Raw genomic sequence first — 22,019 nt, forward strand, 5'->3', positions numbered from 1 at the left:
AGCTAACCTGCTACCCTGAGGTACAGTGGAGGATGTTGTCCCATCATCAGTGTTGAAATAAGATTCAAATAAATAGTTGAATCTTATGTGATGTTCTGGTTAGAATGTTGGACTAGGACTTGACACACCAGGGGAAAAGTTCCATGTGGACTAGGACCTGAGAGACCAGGGCAAATTCCTATGCAGCCATGAAGCTTGCTGGGTGATCTTGGTCCTGTCACAGTCTCTCAACCTAACCTACCTCATGGGGGGGGGGCAAGAACCATGAATGCCACTTTGAGCTAGCATCCTACTCGAACTAGTTATGGATGGCATGAGTTGGCCATAAGAAGATACTGCAATGTCTGCAACTGGTTAATTCATCATTATAAACAAGATAATAAATTAGTTTATAAAGATCAGTTTGCCAAAGTTTATATTACGAAGGGTACATTGACACATAAACTGTCTGAACAGGAAGACCAGCACTGGATCCAGGACTAGCAAGGGACGTGTCTACAACCAAGCCACGGAACTTGGTAGGATAAATATTACAGCAGCCTAAACTAGGCAATTGATAAGGCTTTTTAAAAAAATAGTAGTCTTTCCAACCTCCACCATTGAGACCTAAGTCAGGCTTTTATTCCCAGGACAAGAGCTTAGTAAACTAAAGCCTTTGGTGCCAAGTGAGAATTCTGCCTGCATTTGCAACCATTTTTGATCCTGGGGGCAGAGGGAAGGGTGTGTGTGTGTGTGAGAGAGAGAGGTAGCATAGGGGAGCTCATGCATAAGGCATATATTCAAGGCTCTAGCTTCAGCAGGGTTCAAGGGTTAGGTATTCTTTGTAGCATAGCCCTGGAGCTTCCACTAGGGGGAACTGACTTTTTTTTTGTTCCAGTACACATTGGGTTTGAGGGAAGTCTCCCATTCCCCTTTTGGAGGTCCCCTCCAACTCAGATTCTAGGACATGTGCTTCTACATTGACTTTGTAGAGCACCAAAGGCTCACCCTGCAATAACTGACCCAGGATTTGCCTAAACCAGGGATGGGAAATCTATGGATTATGACTCCCAGCCAGCATGGCCAAGGATGATGGGAGGTGTAGTTCAACAACATTGGAGAGGCCACAGGTTCCCCATCCCCATCCCTTGATCAGATATAAATTTAATAAATGAAACAAATCCTGTCCAGATTGCTTGCACAGCCAGAGAAGACAGAAAATGTTAAATATATATGCTCCAAATATTGAATCCAAGAAGTGGTCACTTGACACCATAAAGCCTCACTACAGTAAGCTCTGCTCCTAAGGATGAACTCTTCGTATGGAATATGCACTACTGTAACCATGGCTTTCTGAATAATATATATATACACTGTATATTGAATAAAAGAAAGCTGAACCAGTATATGTCTGGTAAGAATGGCTCCCTCCTTGCTGTCTTTTCGTGGGCAGGTGAAGACTTTTTTATTCCAATGGGTTTTTGGAACAGAAGGTGCTTAGGACAGGGCTTTAAGAGGTATGCTGTATTGCTCACGGTTTTAATTGCACTATTTTTAAATTGTTTTTAAGTATTTTGAGTGTATGTTAATGTTTTAATGTTGCAAATAGTTTAAGTTTAGTTTAATGTAGATTTTTGTATGTTTTTATTATATGTATCCACTTTTATCTGTAAGCTACCCTGAGTTCCAATTTTGGAAAAAGGGCAGGGTAAAAATAAAGATAATAAATAAATAAAGTCTAAAATGGCTTTTGTTTGCTTTTAATGAGGTGTCACCTGATATTCTGGTATTCTTAACCAGGGAATAAGAAATATTACTGTGATGTTTTGTGGCCATACTCCAGAGAGTCACAAAACTAAATCTGCACGTCTGGTAGCCTTTGTACTTGATTTTTCTCCTACAGCAGTCCCTTCCAAAGCATATCGAATTTTTTTACTTAAACTTGCAGGACCTTCAAAAGCAGATTATGATATGGTAAGAGCTGAAATCTTTGTTGGGATGTCTGGTCTTGTGCTTGCCCTTTTAATTTTTTAAAAAATTCTGATTGTTTAAGAGCTTAAAGTAAGCGCAACTTGTCATTATTTTATGTAAATTTTAAAAATACAAGCTTAAAAATGCTTGCTTGTGTAAACTACTTTTCAGTTTCCAGCATTTCATACACTTTAGAGAGCTTGCAGTAAATCAAAACAAAATGAAGCAGTTTTAGGCAATCCGACAATATATTTAGGAGAAAAAAATGCATAGCCACAGATATAAAATATAGAAGTAATGAATCCATGTTTCACGTAAGGAATTGGGGGCAACTCATTTTAGCAATAATGTTAGTGGAAACCATATGAAAACTTAGTAGACAGAATAAATAACTAAAAGCCCCACAACTTTTGTGATAAAAAGTGAATCATTTAGTGTTAGTAATTAAACCAGAAGCCATGTAGAGCCTGTGAGCAGATTACACATTATTTCCAATGTGAATACAGATGGCATGCATGTGTGATCATCACAGACTACTTGCTATGAGTACACATGATGATCTACACATGTTGGATACTTGGAAGTGTTTTCGGTGCACAACCTTCCCTAACCCGGAACTTCCAAATGTTTTGGACTACAGGTTCCATCTGTCTCAGACAGCATGGCAATTGTCAGGGATAATGGGAATTGTAGAACAAAACCATCTGTAGGGCATTAGGTTGGGGAAGGCTGGTCTAGTCGCTTTCCAGGGTCTCAGGCAATGGTTTTCCCCAGCACTCCCTAGAGCTGCTAGGGACCGATTGAAACCTGCTGCATGCAAAGCATGTGCTCTACCACTGAGCTATGGATCTTCTGAAAGAAGTTCAGTCGGGATTACAGTCCAGAAAGGGTGCACAGGAATGCAACTTTAATCCTGGAAGAACTACCTTGAACAACAGACAATCGCTGGTGTCATCTCATCTGTTCAATTTTTTTTTTACAGTGATTGCAAATAAAGCAGTGGTGGTTTGCCATTCCTTAGAGAGTCAATTCATAAGTGAGAAACTTAAATGCATGGGATATCTCACATAGAATGCTTAATTGAAAAAGGAAAAAAACCGCAACCACCACCAAAAATTCTAACACACACACACACACACACTGGGAGTTAGAAATAAATGAGGTTTCGCATCAAGTGATTCCTTACAGCAGGGTGGGTGAATGCTGAGAAACAATCACATTTGTTTCTAAAACACAAAAGCACCATAAGATTGTAATAAATGACATAACTGGGCAGGGAATCTCAATAAGCTTAGGGTTGCATTCAACAGTGTCGCTCAGCTAGGGTATGGCTTTTGTCAACAGAATAGGAAGGCAAGTAATTTTCAGTGAGTCCACTTTCACCCTACAGACTCTGGCACCCTCCCTAAATCAGCTCTGCAGGATTAGAAAATGCTTCGAGTATATATGAATGGCATGGGGGTTGTAGGGGACAGGGAAATTACTGGAAATTGCTTCTTTCCTTGTTTTGCAGACAAAAGCCTTACTATTAGCTGATTCACACTGTTGGATACAACCCTTAGTTTTTTTTGGGGGGGGGGTCCCCACCAATCCATGGTATAGGGAACCACTGCACTTTCATAAGACTGAAAAACTACCAAATGCATGCATGTACATAATATTAATGGTATTTGCTAGTTAACACTCAACATATTTTGATAAACTTATGATTTCAGGGTGTATGCAGAAGTGGGTTGTGTGATGTATAACATATACCTAGAAAAATGGATGACTTGATGAGAAAACGGAAATAAAAAAGTTATCCAAATTAAAGTTGTGTTCCTACACCACTTGCACCAGTGAATTTCCCTTAGTCAGCCTAGGAGTCATCATATCCGAGGTACCTTTTAAAAATTTGCCTTCTAGCTCTTGACAATTCTTTTGAGAATGGTAAGAACTGAAGATACCTGATTGCTAGTAATTTGCAGCCTGGACCAAAATAGGTTGACTCTGAAGCAAGCACCACTGCAGTTCAGAAGGGCTAGCTTCCTGGGAAACAGGCTGTCATTCTAAACAGCAGTATTAGAACTCAACTGCTGTTGCTGGAAAATCCCCAAGGGTCACTTAAAACCCTAAACCAAAATATTAGATTAAAATCCATTATTTTTGTAACATATTATTTCTTTGTGCAGCAGCAACAGCCTTCTCCTGCTTTTCTCTTTTGAAAAGATGATATGCTTTCAACATTCTTTCCAAATTCAAAAGCTGCCTAGTAGTCACTTTGACTGAACACATGCACACACAGAACCTTGGAAGTTGGTGTGTCAATAACCTTCAGCACTGGAGGTGTCCCAAGAAACTATTCACCATTTAATATACGCTCAATCTCTTCCAGTCTTTTCAGAGCAGCAACCCTTTTTTTCTCAATGTCTTTTATTTCTTTTGCCGATTTCTTTTTTGTCTCTTTGTCTGTGGAATTTTTCTCCACTTGTTTCTTGGGCTTTGCCTGCCCTTTGTTGCCATTACTATTTGTGGTCCGAGCGCTTCTCTGTTCATTTGTTGCCCCTTTCAAGTTTTCATTTTTTGTCCCTTTCAAGTTTCCAAATGGAGATTCCCCCCTGTCCACAGGGGCAGTCTTTTCTGTGGGAACAACAGCTGCTTCCCCAGTACTGAGCAAAGCAATTTTACTTCGGACTATGCTTAAGTGACGTTGAATGTACTCCTCGTGTGGGGCTAAGGCCAGTGTCTCCACCAAACATTTCTCTGCTTTTATTAAGTCTCGCTCCTCAAAATAAACCACACAAAGGTTGTGCTTCCCTTGTACGTTGTTAGGATCCATTTTCAGAATTTTCTCAAAACACTCTTTGGCTCCCTGTATGTCTTTCTTTTGGTTCATCAAAATGTCACCCTTCAGGATCAAACCTTTGGTGTGATCAGGGTAGTATCTTAGCAGCTCTTCTAAAACTGGCAAAGCATTCAACTCCTTCGCAGTCTGAGAATAAAGAAGTGCCAAATTGAACAAAGCACTTCGGAAGCCTGGTTGGAGCTTTATGGCTTTTTTCATCCAGGTTTCTGCTTCAGCATCTTTTTTGTCATCCATTGCCAGCATGCCCAAGTTAAAATAGCCATTTGCATCTTGAGGCTCTTCCTTCACATAATTCAGGAGTCTTTTCTTAGCTTCAGGCCGAAGCCTAGCATCACCTAAACCAATGGAAAAACATAAGAGATGCATAGATATGACAATATACAGAGTATCAATATGTTCTAAACTAAAACTATCATTACGTAGATTGGTTGTTTGGAGATTCTGGCCGTGGCATGTGTATGCTCTGTCCCCCACTGCCAATATATTGGGGGGGGGGAAGGAGAGGCAGAGGTTCAATGCATGACTGAGAGCAACCAACTTTAAAGGCAAAAGGTAGGAGGATGCTGTATCATGCCAAACCCATAAAATGAATCTGGAAGGGGAGAAGTGATTACAAGATAAGTGGAAAGGTTACTGCCAAGAGGAGTGAAGTTAATGCCATATATAAAGGACAGTATTGTGATGGGTTCTGTAACTAAAAAGGGACAAACATAACGATACATGTGGGTGTCTTATGATGAGAAGAGTCTTGGGACTCAGAGGGCATGGTGAGCCTAAACAAAAATTTTATACTGAAGGGAAGTCAGCAAGTACTTTTGTTAGTATTAAATGAAAACTGGAATAATATTCAAGATTTAATACACTATACAAGGCCATTGCCGGTGAAAACAAAGGGTGGTATCCATTGTTGACCTCTCCATTGATAGAAAGCAATTTTTAGCCACCCCCACACCCTACTGCTAACTCTTGCACCCAAGCCCAACCTACTCTGGAGGGTCCCAGAACCCTTGGGAGAAGATTTAGGGAGAGATGGGGGGGCTGAAGGGCAGGGGGGGTGAAGAATCACTGAAAATTGTCTCGCTCCCTGCTCCATTGACAGATGCCTTCAATAAGTGGAGACCATCTATTTTATGAAATGCACCATTTGCTGCTGAACCATTGCTTTCCCGCCCATGCATATTTTAAAGGAGTTTAGTGGCTATTTCTTCAAATGCACTCCCTAGGTGTGCAGTTTGTACTCATGTGTTCTGTATCAATAAGTAAGAAGTAGTCCTCAAAGTATGTGTGTGAGTTACAGAACATTTGCCATGCTTGTGAGTTTTAAGCAAACCTGCGTACCAGATTCTTGCATCAGCAATGCCGAATTGAACAGTGCTAGTTTATGATTGGGATTCAGTTCTAATGCCCTGTTGAAGTTCTTCAGAGCTTCTATTGGATCCTTCAGTTCAATGTAAACAATTGCCAAGTTATACCACAGGTCTGCATTGGTCCTATCCAGTTCGAGGGCTCGAAGGTAAGCTTCCTTGGCTTGCAGAGGTTTGTTCATTTTTAGAAGCAATTCACCCCTGTGGAGGAATCAAAGTTCAAGCTTCATTTCCGAATCATTTATGACACCAACAGTATATGGAAATGGTGCTCATATCTGGGATGGGATCAGAGTTGTGGCTGGTGGTCTAGCAGGAGAGGAGGGAGCTAAGCAAGAGAGGAAAGTGACAAATCTGCTGTCTGTGCTTGCCTGCTAGAACCAACAGCCTTGCCCCTCTGGTGGGCTTCTACAGCAGGGCTGGCTTGGAGTGACATTTAGACCAGGCACACCTTGGGAAAAGGAAATCTTTCCTCTGTCTATCCTGCCAGGATAGGAACAGAGCAAGCTGCCTTATGCCAAGTCCATTGGTCCATCTAGCTTAGTACTATCTACACTGACTGGCAGTGGCTCCCCAGGATTTCAGACAGGATTCCCTCCTAGTCCTACCTGGATGCCAGGGACTGAACCTGAGATTGGGGATTAAACCTGACACCCTTTGCATGTGAAGCAGTTGAAGGGGCATACCACTCAAGCCAAATATATCTCAGAGACACCCAGAGTTTTCCTCCTGGCAAGACGTTCCTTTCTCTCTGATGTACATTCCCATCAAGCAACATTCCAAGATGGTAGTGAAATCTAACTAGGGCTTGTAGATGACAGGGGTGGCAGAGATAGTCACAGGCACCAAAGTGCATCTTGGGAATGCGGCACACGTAATATGATGTCCTATTCCAAGAGTAGGGAGAGTACGAACCACTGGAGCATACAATGAAGAATGACAGCAACAGCAGCACTGGATGGCCAGAAAAGGAAGGACATGCAGCAGCAAGGCAAATAAATAAACAAGGGTGAGTGCTGATATTGTCACATGTTCCTTGCTTGTGCACACTCTGGGTATGCCTGCAGAGCTGCCATGCTTAAAGGTCATTTTATAGTATTGCCCTTACAAGCAAACATGAAGGGTTGTGGCCATGCCATAGTGCAGGGGTGGGGTACTTACTAAGCCCAGTGGGCTATGTTGCTATCTCCCCCATCCCTCGCAGGCCAAGTGTGACAGGTGGGCAAAGCACAATGTTGGGTGAGCTTTGTTGCCCACAGGGATCTTCAGAAGCCTCTCTCAAAGCACTATTTTGCCCAGCACTTTGAAATGGTTTTGCAGGCACCACAGTTCAGCTGTGTATGCAAACACCCTTTCAGTTCAGCCAGTTTTTTCCCTGTTTAGCACCTGATGTCATATGATGTGATGCGCAGGGCAGGTGTGCGTGGTTTTGTTGAAATGGCCTGGCAGGCCAAATGAGGAGGCCTGGCATGCCTACCTAGGCCCACAGTGGAGGTTTCCCACCCCTGCTATAGTATTTCCCTGCTGCCTGATGTATGGTGGATGGCTATGACAGAAAGGGCCTTTTCTGTGGTGGCTACAAGACAATGGAACACCATTTATTAAACATCTATCTTGCTCTTCATTGTAAAAACGCTGTCAGGGTAGGCTACAACTACCGTATGTAAAATCAACAATATGTTTACAAAATCCAAACCACACAAAAATTCAACAAACCATCCCTCCATCTGTCATATTCCAATAGATAGGTCAACACTAAGTTCAAAAGGCCTGGCAGTAATGAAATGTTTTAATCTTGGCATTAGCCTAGCATCTGTAGTGGCTGGGGAGACTGTTCCACAACCTGCTGATGAGAAGACCGTATTATGTGGCTCGGCAGCCTGAACTATGGCAACAGAATAAACAAGAAGGCCTTCCTGGTGGATCTCATATCACGGCAGCACAGTACACGGAGAGGCATTGCTTCAGATTGTTGGGTCCTGAGCCATTTAAGGCTTTGTAGGTCAAAACCAACACCCTGAATTGGGCTCTATAGCAAACAGGAAGCCAGTGTAAGTCTTTAAGGGCCAGTGTTATATGGCCTTGCACAGCTGTACAAGTCAAAATCCTTGCAGCTTCAGTCTGCTCAAGCTGCAATCTCAGAACTGTCTTCAACGGCAGCACCACATAAGAACACATTACAATAGTCTAATCAGGTCACTAGGGCATGGATTTCTGTGGAGGGGTCACAGCTGGCAAACTAGCCATAGCTGGAAGTAATCACTCAGCACTACTGTGGCAGCTTGGGCCTCCAGTGACAAGATCAAATCAAGAGGTTTCCCCCAGACTCCATACCCAACCCTGAGGAAGAATACAATCCGATCCAGAATAGGCCGTTCACCTAGTTTCTAGACCCAGGAACCAGCAATTCACAGTACCTCTCTGTCTTGCCAAGGTTCAGCTTTAGTTTTCTGGCAGTCATCCAGGCCATTAGTGTCTCCAGACACTGGTTAAGCACCTGCACATCTTCACCTAACTCCTATGGAAAGTGAAGGAGACTCCTTGCCTGAGGTACCATTTGGCCCAGGGCCAGCACTGACTCTGAATGCATTTGAGCATTATATGTAACTTTTTGTTTTGCTACCTCCGGCTTGAGCATGCTTGTTTTTTGGAGTTATCTGAGGTTTTGGACCTCATCATCAAGCAACGAAGATGCAGAGCCCCTGAGCTAAGAGTCCCTAGTTGGGAGGCCCCATTTCTTCAGGCCCTTTGGAAGGAGAAGACACTTCAAAGTTTTAAAATGTACCTTCCTTAAGATTAATTTGTTAAGGAAACACCCAGCCTGATTATAGAAAAGATTTTGCCAAAGCCATTTAAATGCCCTTTAAAAAACAAAACAAAAAACAAAGTAACAACCGAAGAAATGGAACAACATGAGCACCGGCTTGCAAGGCTAAAGCTTTGGCTGGCCCTACTTGACATATATGGCACCTTTTCCCAACCTGGTGCCAATCTGTACACCCCTCAGCTCCAGCCAGAATGGCCAATGGTCAGGAATGATGGTAGCTGTAGTCCAACAAGAACACTAGAGGGAACCAGGTTGGAGATGGTAGATCTATGGGCTTGTCCACTCTTGCTGATGCACCCTGCAAGATTCTATTTTGGGAGTGAAGAACATGTGGCCCTCCAGATATTGCTGGACTCCATCATCCCTGATTGTTAGCCATGCTGGCTGGGACTAATGGGAGTCCACAACATCTGAAGGGCTACGGATTCCCCACCCCTTGTCTAGGATTTTGTTTTTATTTCTCAATAGTTCTCTTGAAGAAGGAGGAATGACCAGCCTGTTCTTTTCAACAGTGCATTCCAAGCCCATGAACTCCTTTTTTATCATCATCTAAAGCGCGCACAGGACAAACAGCTACCACCAGATGCAAAAGGACTCATCGAGCTTGGCTGCTTATAGCAGCACATTCCTTACTCATTCCAGATAGATTGTTTTTGTTATCCAAGCAGTCACAGGACTGGAGTTAGACCCAAATTACAATGTCTGTTACAGGGAAAAGGAAGCCCGTGAGGCTGGGAAAGAATATATGTCCAGAGCACCTCAAAAAGAATGTTGTGATGTTATGACAAGCCTACGGAAAGAAAATTTAAACATGTCTCTGTCCAAAATCTAACACTAAATACGGAGGGATAATGGTGTACTGCTCTGGCCATGTACAACTGTAGAAAAGCTAAAATAGCTGTAGGGAATTTTAACTATGCCTCATTGTAGATACTTGATCGTAGGGTCAGACTTTTGTTTTAATTACCTATGTAGATGATTGTAATTTAATTATTTCCTATAAAACGCAGGGAAATGTGGGAAATTTTCCAGCTCTGTTATCTTTGAACCTGAACCGTTAATGCCTATGCATCTTGCTGAACCTGTTTGTTACAGGAGACAGCCAACTGAAATGAGGACCAGGTTCTTTTGAAGTTGATGGAACTGGCAACTGTCCGAAGGACATTGTTATTATATAGTAAGGCAGACGTTACTGGCTGGGTCTGGTGGAAGTTGTCCAAAACTACGTTGGTGAAGGCAACAATGAAGGCTAAGAAGAGTTTCCTTCTGATCAAAGCCAAATGTTATAACTGCCTCCCCCCTTAGAGATGTCTTAGAACAGTATGGCTGACCTCCCTTATGTACAACACATTATCTTGCTTACATCCATGAATGCACAGAGAAGGAATACCTGCTTATGTATGCTTGTTTGAAGTCTGGCCTCATGCTAATGGCTTGGCGATACAACTGGTCTGCTTCTTCAAGGCGAGACTCATTTGTTCGAATCAGGTTTGCAAGATTGATATAAACATTCAGGTGGTTAGGAGCGACGCGGGCAGCATATTTTTTACCTGGAATAATCTGATAGCAGAAGAAATGGTTATCAGGCCTGGAGGGCAGTAAGTAGAGGTTAATAGCAAGTTCAGAAACACAGTGGCAGCATTCATACATCTCATTAAAACACAGTTAAGCTTATTTTTGATTTAACGGTGAATGCACATCATGCTGATGCACAGCTTCTCCCTTCCTTGTTCCCAGGTCCTGCCACTACTGCTCTGCCAGGACCTAAGCCATGATTTGGCTTAGCATTACATCAGAATCTGAGCTTGTGGTTTGTTTCCTCCATACAAACCATGAACGGTAAGCCAAGAACCTTGCTTATAGCTTGTGGTGTGTTTAGAGAGAAACAAACCACAAGCCTGAATTCAGATTTCATACTATGCCAAATCATTGTTAAGCTTTCATTCAGCAGCATGGATCACAATCTTCAGCCCATGCATTTGCCAGGTCGATGTAGTAAAAGCAGCAGATTGTTTATGTAGTTTTAAAAATACACTCTTTTAAGTTAGACAAAATTAAAAAATAGTTTAATTTTAGAAGAAAGTACTACCTCCATTTGCACCAAAATTTTTATTGCAGAGGTATGCAGTGAAACACCTGTGGGCAATATCTGGATCTCATTATTGTGATTTATTTTTTAAAAGGTAAATTTTAGGAAGCAAAGCAGAGTTAAGCACCATAGCTACTGCTCAGACTTTCCAAGGCTCACTGCTCCAGATTGTAAAAAAAAGTTAGATTCATTGAAATTCTACCTCCTGAAAATAAATGCACAACTTCTTTTGACTACAATTTTATATGTCCTTCCAAGATAACGAAAGATCTTTCAGTTATTGTTAAGTCAGGATGTTGCAACTGTCTCAAATTATTAATACAAAGAAGAAAAGCCCCTAAACCCTGCTGACCATGGATTTGAAGAACTGTCCTCCTACTTACTTGTGGCATCAATGATTTTGCAACCAAATAAGATTCTTCAGCTTCTTTGGTTCTGTTTAAATTTTTGTATGTTCTTCCTACGTTCATGTGGGCACCAATATCATCTTCAAATTTAAAGAAACAAACATTTATATTTCTTTTCCTCTAAAACGTTTTGCCTCAGGAATAATGCTAAATGGCAGCCAAAGATATGCTCAACAGGCACAAATTTTATCTAGTTTACGATACAGATTCCAGATATGGTTGAATGCTAATACAATGGCCGGGTTCACACACAACACTAAGCTATAGTTTATTAAACCATGGCTTCGATTGCCTGAACCCTGCCCAGTTGCTTAACTATGGTTTGCTTGCTACCAAACAAACTATAATCTGAAGACATGGATTGCTATTGGCTTACAAAACTTGGTTTAACTATGACTTGGGATATGTACAACTCTGGCATCCTTCCTTAACCATGGTTTGTTTGACTACCCCACTCCAGATACTCATCAAGGTAAAAAGGCAAGAACAGCTGGAAAACATACTAAACTTTGGCAGAAACAAGCCATGGTTTGTTTGATTGTCTGTGGGACAACTCATGGTTAACTCATGGCTTCTTAAACAAATCATGGCCTAGCATTACATGTGAATCAGGCTAGCATCTGTCATAATGGATTTGTTAAATAAACTTCCAGAGAAGTTCATTTGCTATTGAGAGAGCAACCACATACATTTTGCAGGGTAATGGCTAAAAGCTTAATTCTAAACTGAACTTAAGGGTTAGGAACTTAAGAATGTTTAATAAATTAATATAAGCACCACCCTCCCGGAAACTTAGGGCACTGTCTTATACCAATTCAGACTACCTGTCCATCTAGCCCAGCACTATCTACTCTGACTATTGTCAGCAATTCTCCAAGATCTCAGGCAGAGGTCCTTCCCACCACCTGCTACTCATGCGTTTAAATGGAAATGCCAGGAACTGAACCTGGACCTACTGCATGCAAAGCATGTACTTTGCCACTGAGCTATTGTCACCACTGAAGGATTTAGTAACTAGTTTAGCAATAGCTAGATGAAACACAGCAAATCCATTTCAATTTATTTTTTGGAATATTACTATGGTTGTAATGAGTATATAAAATATCCTAACCATCCATACATATTCATAAGTAATACAAGCCTCTATGACTTCACAATATTAAGTATTGTGTGTATTTGTTTAAGTTTGTTATGTGAGGACAGAGTTTGAGTTCCATCTTCGTATGCTGGCCAGTCCCTCCAGACAACTGTTTCCAACCCACCTGGCTGCACTTGGGTGGCTTGTATGAAGAATCTCAAAGCTCTTTCAAAGTTCTTTTCATTTTCTAAAGCATGACCCACGTTATTCCAGAGTTTAGCATTGTTCTTATTTACCTGAACAGACATAACAAACATAGACACATCAAACACAAACTTGTGCTATATAAAACTTTCCCCCTCAACCTGTCGGATTGCAGTGGTGGTGGTGAGGGCACTAATAACTCCTATGTACACATAAAGGGTTGTATCCAACTATATTACTGCCCATGCAGAACGACTTCTATGAGCACAACAAAACTTTCCCTTCCTCTTCTCTCCCCCCCTCCCTTGCACACACACCTCAAATTTGCTTCAGGGTTCCCCTTAGCCCTCTGGAGCAGATATGAGGTTGGCGACACATAGGGAGAGGAGAGGAAGGTATAGTTAAGTTGCACTCATGGAAGTTATTCCATGCACACAATTACTTAGTTGGATACAACTCTCCTGTCTGTGTAGGGCCTTCTTTTGTACATGGGAGTTCCATGAGTTTGTCAATTCAGAAACAAATCTACAGAACTCATAACAAAAAAATGAATTTTAAACTCATGGTGGATTCCAGTGACTAACTCACATATCTCCCTCAGAGTCTGTGCAGAAAACTCTTGAAGTCAGCACCCTGTACCAATCCATTAAAATTAAGAAGGTGGCACATAAAAGTTCTCCTGTAATCTCCAGCTATGGCATCCTGTTTATCAACGTGCATCTGGAAATTGACTCTTCATCTCTGTTCTTTCTAATGATTCTGTCTTTCAGTGTAACTTGAAACTTGTATTTCTTATATATCAAATGGCAGATATATCCAACACAAATCCCTTTAAAAGTTCAGATTTCAATTCAATTTTATATTCAAGGCTTCATTCATCTTAATGACCCCCTTGCTGGTTTTAAATGTAGCACCTGTAACAAGCCACAATACAATGTTATGTTTCTATGTATGATTTTAGATGTGAAACTCATACGGAAAGAAAAGGTCATCATGAGAATCTGGTCATCATTGCCACAATTGTATGGAACATACTGTATGGAAAACAAGATTCTGTTGATATGAAGTTCTTCTCTAGAATGCTGTATGATGAGAAGGAGTAGAATATTTGAATCAAAATGCTGTACCTTCAAAGCAGACATAAACAATGTATATTCCGATTCCCAGTCCCAGTTCCTGTGCAATGTTTTTAAGGCATGAACAAACAGCACCAGAGAGAGAGAAACCCATGATAGTTTTCTTAGGACACTGTTTCAGAAGAAAAAAGAACAAGTGAAAAATACATTTAATTCCATTTCAGAACTTCCAGTCCCATTACTGGATGCTAGCATTCCACCCCAAACCTGTAAACCAATACCAGTTTTCACCCATGTGAACCCAGCTTACTTTCTTAACCGTCTCCCCCCGCCAATCTGATTCATGAATTTCCTCTACTTTTTTCACAGGTAGTGCCACATTAAATGGCTGCCACATGGAGTTGCTTACATAGTTTCAACAAGCTATTAAAGCCGCCTTATAGATTGGGCGTGTGTGAGAGAGGATAAAACCAGTAAAAATAGGTGCTGGAAAAGCTCTCAACCTATGGATGATTTTATCCATGCTTGAAACTGGGGATTAAGACTTTTTGGAAGGAAGTGATTTTTACTATTAATGCTGTAATTGGTTATATCCTTTCGTTCAATTCACTAAGTATTTTGCTGGATTATTGAAAGGCGCTCTCTGCATTGGGAACTGGTTTGAAGTCTATGAACTGTAACTACAATCTTAACTCCCACTAAATGGCATAAATCTAATTCTCCAGCTGTCAGATAGCAGCTTTCAAAGATTTGGTATCTAGCTTTAATGGCCAAATTAACGAAAGACGTCTACCTACTTGACAGTAAACAGCAATAAGAAACATTTGACCAGACTTCTATCCTGTTTACTGCTTATTTTTTTTTTTTTCAATAATTTTTATTCAGATTTTCATAAAACATACAAGACGAAATCATGAAACATTCAAAGACAAAAAACAAAATCAAAAATAGTTAAAAAAAAGAAAAAAAAGAAAAAAAAAACAAAAATAAAAAATAAAGAGTAAAATATTGACTTCCCATTTGTCAAAGATCAAATCAGTTATAAGTCTATAATATATAACAATCCTGTCTCTTAATATTATAAAATCACTTTCCTCCAGTAGTTATCTTACTTAATCATCAAATCTCATAAACATTACTTTATTCTTTCCACAAAAAGTCAAAGAGAGGTTTCAATTCTTTAAGAAATATATCTATCAATTTTTTTTTCCAGATAAGCATATCGATTAATCCATCTCATTACTAATTATGATAATCTTATTGTCAAAACCATAGTCAAAATAAACATTTCAATTAATCCATCACATCAGAATCTGTTAGGTTCAGTAATTTCAGTAGCCATTGTTCTATTATCCCTATTAGTTCCATTTTCCATCTTCCATCTTCAGTAGTCTTGTTAAGTCCAGTAATTTCAGTATCCAATCTTCCATTATCAGTATTCCATAATAATCTTGCTGTCAAAGCCATAGTCATATAGTAAGAGTCTGATGGGAATTACCTCTATCCCAAATATTTTCTTGCCATCCATTCTGAATAGGTTGCTGAAATACTGCTGTAAAATCATATCTCTGTTCTTTTTTTCAAAATACACTGGGTCATCTCTTGAAAGTTTTTCCATTGTCACATGGCTGCAGTTAATTCCATAGATTTTCTCTATATTGGGCTCCATCACATCAATCCAGTCCAGAAGATTATCCATGCCATTGATAACTTTATCTCTAGAATCTTCATTAATTTCTTCAGAGATAACATTGAGTTCCAAACAATAGATTTTATTTCTAAAGTCCATAGACTCCAAATCTTGTTCCTGTTCCACGTTTGTTCCAATCTCCGGGATCTCCTCTCTCACAGGGACCCCTGTTCCAGTCTCCAGGGTCTCCTCTCTCACAGGGACCCCTGTTCCAGTCTCCAGGGTCTCCTCTCTCACAAGGACCCCTATGTCTTTAATCTCCTGTGTCTCCAAACAATAGATTTTGTTTCTAAAGTCCATAGACTCCAAATCTTGTTCCTGTTCCACGTTTGTTCCAATCTCCGGGGTCTCCTCTCTCACAGGGACCCCTATATCTTTAATCTCCTGCTTCATTTTACTCAATTCAATTTTCAGCTCCTTACAACCCTGTCGCAGGTTTTGTTTCGTTATCTCAATCTCATCCATTATTTTCTGAAACATAGTTATTTCCAGATTCTCAGCCACTTTCTTAATTGCCATTTTAAAAGAAAAATATAGGAAAACCACTTCTTATTTCAGCAACAATTGGGTTAATACTCCAAACTTAGTGACATCACAGTATAAACAGAGCAGACAGCCTTATCTCTCCATGCTAAGTAAACAAAATGCAGTTCCCAGGATCGAAACAATTAATGGCGGTCGTCAGGAAACAGATTCGTCAAAATAAAATAGACCAAAAAGAGAGTAGTCTCAGACAATATAATATTCTTCAAAATAAAAATCTGGAATAGAAATCCCTCTTCTGTGTATATCTTTAGAATGCAAATCCAGGACAGCTTTTTGCAACAAAAACAGAGATAAGCTATTAATTAGTGAGTAGCAGAGAGAAGTTATGGCTCCCCAGTGAGATGTCAAAAACCGATCAATCTGGCAAATCTCTTTTAAACAGCAACAATTTAAGTCAAGTAAAAGAAAAATATAGAAAGAAGGGTGCTTGCCTGTTAGTGCGTTCTCTCTTAGAAGATAAGATGAACGTTCGCTTTAACAGATAGAGCTTGTTGTTGAAAATCCGTCCCACCTTCGTCGGCTGGACCTCGTCCCATAAATTAATGAGATCTGGTCGTCCCAACAAAAATAGGCTTTGAGGTTAATCTCTTCGTTTCTCCCTACCCGGGAGAAGTTTAATCAGTCAAAAAAAAAAAAAATCTGACTGATATATCTGAATAAGCTTCTTTTGAGGCAGGAGCCCGTCTCAAAAGCAGGCACAGGCTAAGTCACCCTTCCCGGAAGTCTATCCTGTTTACTGCTTATATGAATATGTTTGGACATTTTATTCCAGTAAGACATTTTTGCTGCTTTTGTACAATTATCCTTCACCTAGTTTCTTATTGATTTTTCCAGATTAAAAAAAAACAGAATACTGTGACTCTATCAACAAGTGTTTCAAAGACCAATCCCAACAATTTTGCTGTTCATATTAATTTAGAAATTCTATTACTTGATCGTCCTTATCCAGATGATAAACGTGAATTGGAAAGAACGTTTCAGGCAAAATGAGAAGCATGGTGGGATGAAAAGGAATAAAGAGAGAAAGATGGTGGAAGGAAACAGACCATATACAGCATTCAGTTGATGGAGGGAATCAGAAGAGGGTGAGAATAGGTGATATATAAATCAGATGACTGGTAATACAAATACCACTTAAAATTAAAGAGTGCTATCTAATAGTGGCCTCCCTTAATTTTAAAGTGACACTTCTCCTTCTGCTCCTTTCCCCTGGCAACCCCAAAATCTGCTCCAGAGAGTTTAGGGGACCCACTGGAACATATTTAGGAAGGGCATGGGGTGGAAAAAGGCAACTGCTTGTCTGACATCGATGTTACCCTAAGTACAGAAATTGCTAGACTGACTCCCACAGATGCATAATGATCACATGCAGTCAAGATGTTGTGCTTCTGACATGTCTTTAGCACAGGTATGAAAGTATTATCTGATCTGTCATCCATTCAGTGTCACAGCAGAGGGAAGTGTGGTCAGCTTTCCCAGACTTCATATACACTGACTCAACTTACTTTTAATATCAAAGGAGAAGGAGCTTGAAAAATATTTAGGCAACACTGGATAATACTCTATACTGATGTAGAAGCACAACATGAAGAGAGTTGAGTTTCAAAGGCAGATCAAAACTGTCAGATTCAACCATCTACTAGGCTTTTGCAGGCGGAGACAATCACTGGTAAAGAAACACATTTTGACTGTTATCAACATGGGGTTGGAATCAGAGTAACCTGTGGTGTTAACCACACTAGTTTACTCTTCCACAGATTCAGGATTCTTGCCATGAATTGATTTCCTTGTGGTTGTGAGACAGCCTGTTCTGGGATGTGTTCCCATTAAAAGAATGAATTGCAAGTCACATACCTGGGTTCATACACATGCCAATGCTGCTGATGGAATTATGGGGTGGTACTCCACACTAGTCCTACTCAGAGTAGACTCACTGAAGTTAATTGACATGGCTAACTTAGGTCCATTAATTTCAATGGCTGTACTCTGAGTGGAACTTAGATGAAGACATCCCCTGGTATCTAGTGGACTCATGGGGAAAAAAAGAAATAACTTGCCAAAACAATGTGCAATTTTAAATCTTACTAGGCTCTTAAAGGCTGATAGAAATGATGAAGTAAAGAGCATATTTGGCATTTACAGACATTACTCTATGTCTATATATAGCCCCTGATATCATAAAAGTATACTTTAAAAATTATCATTAATTATCTTGCAACTCATTTAATAAAAACAATTGTTGGGGGAAAAATCAGCAATTGATAGGAGCTATTCTCCTTAGATTACCTAATTTACATTTTCTTTGTTCTCATTCTTAAAAAAAATAGCAATGCAAAGAGAAACAAAATTAATCATTTGTTTCTTTGATACAAAAAGAGATGCGACTAATTATTAGGATTAGAGTGGCTAAAAGTGTAATTAATAAGCTTAACAAATATCTTCACACCAAATACAGTGTTGGAAAGCAATTACGGCTGTTTCAAAGAGATGTTGAAAACAAATCTGGCTCTTCATTTGAGAATGCGAAGTAACACACCCTGATCTAGAGATCTGTGCATGCATTTGACATCTAGATATTTATCTTCTATTCATGCTTTCCCATTTGTGTCAATAGAGGTACTGTGTCTACACGCATTAAGTTGAGTATGCAGATAAGGTTGCTCCATTAATATATAAGGGAAAGTATATTTCAGGAAGGCAGGGAGAGTGACCACGTGGCTCAGTTCAGAATAGGGATGTTGCAAGGATTTAAGTAGGGTTCATTACTTGGTTGAATCATTGGAAGTAGGGGTGAAGCAAGTAATGTCTTGTTTGTGGCATGGTGCAGCCAAAGTCCTGCTCACCTAAAATCCCAGTGTGCTGTTTCTACTAAATACCCCTTCCCTTGTGTTCAGTTACTTACTCTTGAGGCAGCAGAATGTGACAGATGGTAATGGGCATTCTGGTGGACCTTGTTTCCTCACAAGGGATGGGACTTTACTGCCACAATCCCCAATAGAAGTTATGCAAATAGCATCTGTTTCCCACGAGAGATTATGGAATTGATTCTCTAGACCTAGAGGCTAGACTCCTAAGCAGGGGCACCCAAGGTGGAATGGTCAAAGCTGAGACACCAGACTAAGATGCATTCAAACTCAAAGGAAGGCAATGGTAAACCACCTCTGAATACCTCTTACCACAAAAAACCTATGAACAGAGTATCCAAAATGTAACACGAGATAGTGCTGGAAGATGAGACCCCCAGGTCAGAAGGCACTCATCGAGCTACTGGGGAAGAACAAAGGACAAGTACGAGTAGTGCTGTGACTAATGACGCAGCTTTGTCAACGCCAAATGGAAGCCCAGAGGCTGATGTGCACAGATGCAAAAGGAGAGTCCAGAGTTGTACGATGCACACAATAGGAACATGGAATGTGAGAAGCATGAACCAGGGAAAGTTAGAAATTGTCAAGCAAGAAATGGAACGTATCAGCATTACAATACTTGGTGTGAATTAATTAAAATGAACAGGAATGGGACATTTCCAATCAGGCAACTACAAAATATTTTATGCAGGAAATGAGAAATCAAGAAGAAACGGGGTTGCTTTAATAGTGAGAAGTGATGCAGCAAAAGCAATTAGGAGCTACAATGCAAGGTCTGAGCGAGTGATATCAATGAGATTAAAAGGGAAACCTATTAACATAACCATCATCCAAGTCTACGCTCCAACGTCAAATGCAGAAGAAGAAGAATTGGAGAGATTTTATGCAGATGTACAGGAGGAAATTGATCACACACCAAAGCAAGATATGCTGATAATCATGGGGGACTGGAATGCAAAAATAGGGAACAGAGAAGAACTAGGAATTGTGGGGAAATGGGGCTTAGGAATTCTGAATTCCGTGAAGCCAATAATTTGTTTCTTGCAAACACATTTTTTGAGCAACCAAAAAGACAACTGTCCATGTGGACATCACCAGATGGTCAATATAGGAATCAAATTGATTATATAACTGGAAACAAAAGATGGAGAAGTTCCATACTTTCTGCGAAAACAAGACCAGGAGCAGACTGCGGTACAGATCATGAACTGGTCATATCAAAAATCAGAGTAAAGCTAAAGAAGAAGAACAAAGCAATCATGATGCCAAAATACAATTTAAATAACATCCCAAAAGAATTTAAAGATCAAATAAGAAACATATTTGAGGCTTTAAACTTAGTTGACAGAGAACCAGAAGAACTATGGAGTGAAGTCAGAGACATTATCAGGGAAGAATGCAAAAATACAATACCTCTAGTTAAAAAGAGAGAAAGACCTCAATGGATGACTGAAGAAACTCTTAAAACGGTTAAACAGAGAAGGAAAGCAAAGCAAAAGGAGATAGAAACACGGTTAGAACCCTAAATGCAACTATACAACGACTAGTACGTAGGGACAAATAAAACTATTACAATAGTTATTGTACAGAAGAGAACAACAAAAAGGGACGAACAAGATTCCAAAAGATAAAATGAAAGGGAAATTTAAACCAAGAGTAGGGATGTTGAATAATTAACAGGGAAACACACTGACTGACCAAGATGAAATAAAAGGAAGATGGAAGCAATACACTGAAGAACTCTATAAAAGAGATTCCAGGATGACAGATTCATTCACAGAGGAACCATATGATGAAGAACAAGAAATTTTAGAATGTGAGGTGAAAGCTGCTCTTAAAATACTTGGAAGAAACAATTCACCAGGAACAGATGGCATACCAATAGAGTTGCTACAAGCTACTGAGACTGAATCTGGAGCGTGTGAGTCTGTGGTCTACTTGTGATCCTCAAAAGCATGGTTTGGAGCTTCATCTGAATTGAACCTCTATGCACAGTGGAGCTCCCACACTTTTATGAGTTCCAGAAAATAGGTATAAAAGGTATAAAAAGAGCAGGGCTTGATGGTGGTAGAGACTCCCTCTAATGTCTAGTGGCCAGACTTATGAAATACTAATAGTAAATTACCCTTTCATACAAGGAGCGGTTTTATATAATGCCATACGAAGCTGTAAAATTACATTTACAATTGAGACAACTCATTTGCTTTTGCTTGCCTGTTCCAACAAATACATCATATGATTTCGTATTCAGTAAAGCAGGTCTATTTTAAAAAAGGAAAATCTAAACCATTTTATAACAGACATATGATGCTTCAATTATAATCCATCATAAAATATGCTCAATCAAGCCCCCCCAATACAAACTTATTTCTCACACTGAATAGAAAATCATTCTATGAAATGAACGTAAAGATGCAACAGCAAGAGGAACTGAGGAAAAGAGAAAACAAGTCAGGAAACTCATCCTCTGAAGAGGGCACAATCAGATTGTTTTTATAAAATACTTATTAGATAACATAATGGGATTAACTTCACTACGGGACTTTGTGAGAACCCACATGCTGGACATAAAGCAGTGGGCTGCTGCAAGAGGGATGGAGCTCTCTGTCCTTCCTCTACCAAACCAGAGCAGGCTAGTAAACATTTTTCTGCAAGCTAGTAACTTCTGTGGGCTTGTTTACAAGGTTGATTTCACAGGGCAATCCTCAGCTCCCTGGAGTTCAATTGGACTTAACTTCTAGCAAAGTGTGTAGGATTGCTGCAATCCTGCACACACTTACCTGGGAGTAAGCCTTATTGAACTTAGTGGTGAGCAGGCATACACTGGCTTTTGCTTCGAGTCATGACCATAGAGGGAAACAGCTTTAAAAATAGATTGGGTAGTATTCCACCAGAGCAAGGATTTGCGCTTGCAGAAATGAACTTACCCCGACTCCCCCATGCACCCCTGAAATATGTACATGGGGTATAAACAAGGAGAAGAGGGGAGAGGTTCTGTTCCACAAGCAGAAATCCTTTTGCTGGTAGAAATAGTTGGATGCTGCCCACTTTTTCTACCTATGTAAATCAAGGCTATTTC

The 22,019-nt window shown here is 40.1% G+C and overlaps 1 protein-coding gene across 10 annotated transcripts in view; it reads right to left on the reverse strand.

Annotated features, from left to right (window-relative positions):
- Positions 1-2,834: 2,834 nt before the first annotated feature.
- Positions 2,835-22,019, reverse strand: part of TMTC3 (transmembrane O-mannosyltransferase targeting cadherins 3) — a 44,854-nt gene continuing 25,669 nt past the window's right edge. For all 10 annotated transcript variants that reach the window (XM_061639623.1, XM_061639622.1, XM_061639618.1 and 7 more), the window contains 6 exons: positions 13,892-14,012; positions 12,745-12,856; positions 11,459-11,562; positions 10,377-10,546; positions 6,134-6,360; positions 2,835-5,130 (listed from right to left, as the gene is read on the reverse strand). In XM_061639623.1, the coding sequence (XP_061495607.1) occupies positions 4,289-5,130; positions 6,134-6,360; positions 10,377-10,546; positions 11,459-11,562; positions 12,745-12,856; positions 13,892-14,012 (1,576 nt within the window). In that variant the 3' untranslated portion in view covers positions 2,835-4,288. The remainder of the gene's footprint in view (positions 5,131-6,133; positions 6,361-10,376; positions 10,547-11,458; positions 11,563-12,744; positions 12,857-13,891; positions 14,013-22,019) is intronic.

Source organism: Rhineura floridana, chromosome 8 (genome assembly GCF_030035675.1).
Source record: "Rhineura floridana isolate rRhiFlo1 chromosome 8, rRhiFlo1.hap2, whole genome shotgun sequence".
Classification (NCBI taxonomy): domain Eukaryota; kingdom Metazoa; phylum Chordata; class Lepidosauria; order Squamata; family Rhineuridae; genus Rhineura; species Rhineura floridana.